We start from the raw sequence: 2,237 nt of genomic DNA, 5'->3' as shown, positions 1-2,237 counted from the left end.
TTCTTTTTCTTTTTTTTTGGTAGATATATAGAGCAATGATTAAATTAACAAAAGATGTAGGAGTAATACCAACAATGTAATATATGAATTCTTTTATCATTTTTTATCGAAAGTTTTTAGAAAAACAAATGTAATGTTTATTATTATTATTATTATTATTATTATTGGAGATATAAAAGATATAAGTAGGCCAGCGAATAAGATAAAGGGTAAGTGTTACGCGTGACATAACAGAAGAATATATTTTAACAATATGATTGGATAAATGAGAAACGAAAGATGAACACCTTTACAAGATTATATGTGTGTACGAAAGATTTTATTTGCGTACGAACAATTATGAGATAATATAATAAACGATATAACGAATAATAATTTATTCGTTTGAAATTATTTCACGAGTTAACACGAGTCAAAGTGTATATTTAGAATATATCTTGACTTTTGGTCTAATCATTTTCACTTAAGACCCATCAAAATTATCGAGACAATAATAAACGAATACACTTTATCGTATTGATTGTAAGTTTTAAAAAATAATTCAACAATACAAGTAACTCAATCGAAGAATTGTTTTTTTTTCTTTCTTTTTTTTTTTTTCTTTTTATTTTCTTCAAACAATCAACCCAATCATTCAAATACGTGTTTTTGAGAACAATTGTATACTGTCACGTAATGATATACATTTCGTAAATCCAATTAATCTCTTATGCGATTAAAATTGATAAATATTTATAAAGTTTTAATTGTGTTAGTTTTTCATTAAACTTGTTAAATAAAGATCTATAAAGTCAATATTATATCAAAATTATATTTTAAAACTCATCACATATCATATAAATATTTATGTTTATTCATTATATATAATTACCCCTTACTTTAAAAAAAAAATAGTTATTTTATATTTTTAATCACTTTTATTTCTAAAAAAAAAAAATGCAATTTCTTTTATCATTATTAATATATTTTGCAGAAGATTCTGGTTTCTTTAAATTTAGATAAAAATTTTTGAATAATTTGTTTGATTGCCTTATGAAACAAAGTTTTATTCCATCTTAATAATTGTGGTGAATATATTAAAAATTTCTACATATACCTGCGTCATGAGACGTGAATACCTTTAAAGGAGACGTGAGATCTTTACGAATGATTGTTGACCTGAATATTTTTCTTTGTTTACTTGATCGATCGTTTGATTATGGAGGTTTAACCGCAAAAAAAATCAAAGTTTTTGTACAATTTCATGTGCAATCTTGTGTGGGTATAAATATAATATAAAATAAAATAAAGAACACGATAATAATTTTGTTGAAAACATTACGGTAAAAGTTTTTAGTTAAATACAATCATTTCGCAAGTTCACAAAGATATCTTTCTTTTTATATACCTACCGATTTCACTTTCTTATTTAAATGCAATAATCGTTCTTCCAAGGTTTGTAGAATAATCGGGGATAATTTTTTTTCCATTATGAATATTTTATATCAATACAATAAATTTAAAAAAAATGTTATTGTACTTTTGTATTAAAATTATATATTAATACTATATTAATAACACAAAAATTTTTGTATTAATATTAATTCAATAAGTATCAATAGTAGTTTAAAACAGTTAACTCATATATTCCATCTATGCAATTAATAAAAAAAAATTAGCTTTTGCAAAAATGAAATTATTAAAAAAAAAGACAATTTAAAACAATTCCTAAATTTTGTTATTATAAAAACACGTTTACTCACAGTTTCGGTTGTTTCAACATCGCTATGTCTATCTGGATGATCTAAAAACAGACAAATGATTAAATAAAGAAATTGAAGAGCTGAAATAATAAATCACTTTCACAAATGTTTTCGTAATTATATCAATCACGCGTGAATAAACATTAATGAATGTATGCGAGTGTCAATGTCACTAGCAATAGTTCTTTATATTTAGGTCATCATGTAATTACGTTTTGACGGCTTTTTAAACGAATTAATTGATTTATCAATAGCTTTATTAAATCCTTAGTTGATAAGTCTTTTCCTGTTTACTTTACGCGTATCTTAGAATGACATATAAAATTATAATTTATCGAATGTTTGAAATTAACAAAAAAAAAAAAACTGCTAAATTATGATAAAATAAAATTGATGAACAACTGTCAAATTTTTCAATGAAGAAATAAGCCGATGAACAATAAAATTAATAAGGAATTATAAAATAATCTTGATTAAAAAGAAATATAGATATAT

General features: G+C 22.8%; 1 protein-coding gene across 1 annotated transcript in view; it reads right to left on the bottom strand.

Annotated features, from left to right (window-relative positions):
- Positions 1 to 1,614: 1,614 nt before the first annotated feature.
- Positions 1,615 to 2,237, bottom strand: part of LOC106785056 (acyl-CoA Delta(11) desaturase-like) — a 7,332-nt gene continuing 6,709 nt past the window's right edge. Inside the window, exons 6-7 of the mRNA XM_014745198.1 lie at positions 1,743 to 1,822; positions 1,615 to 1,632 (exon numbers count right to left, since the gene is read on the bottom strand). Of these exons, the coding sequence (XP_014600684.1) occupies positions 1,615 to 1,632; positions 1,743 to 1,822 (98 nt within the window). The remainder of the gene's footprint in view (positions 1,633 to 1,742; positions 1,823 to 2,237) is intronic.

The sequence above is a fragment of the Polistes canadensis genome, unplaced genomic scaffold (assembly GCF_001313835.1).
Source record: "Polistes canadensis isolate GaletaPanama2010 unplaced genomic scaffold, ASM131383v1 scaffold_45, whole genome shotgun sequence".
Taxonomy (NCBI): Eukaryota; Metazoa; Arthropoda; class Insecta; order Hymenoptera; family Vespidae; genus Polistes; species Polistes canadensis.
This window is presented reverse-complemented; position numbering and strand designations above follow the sequence as displayed.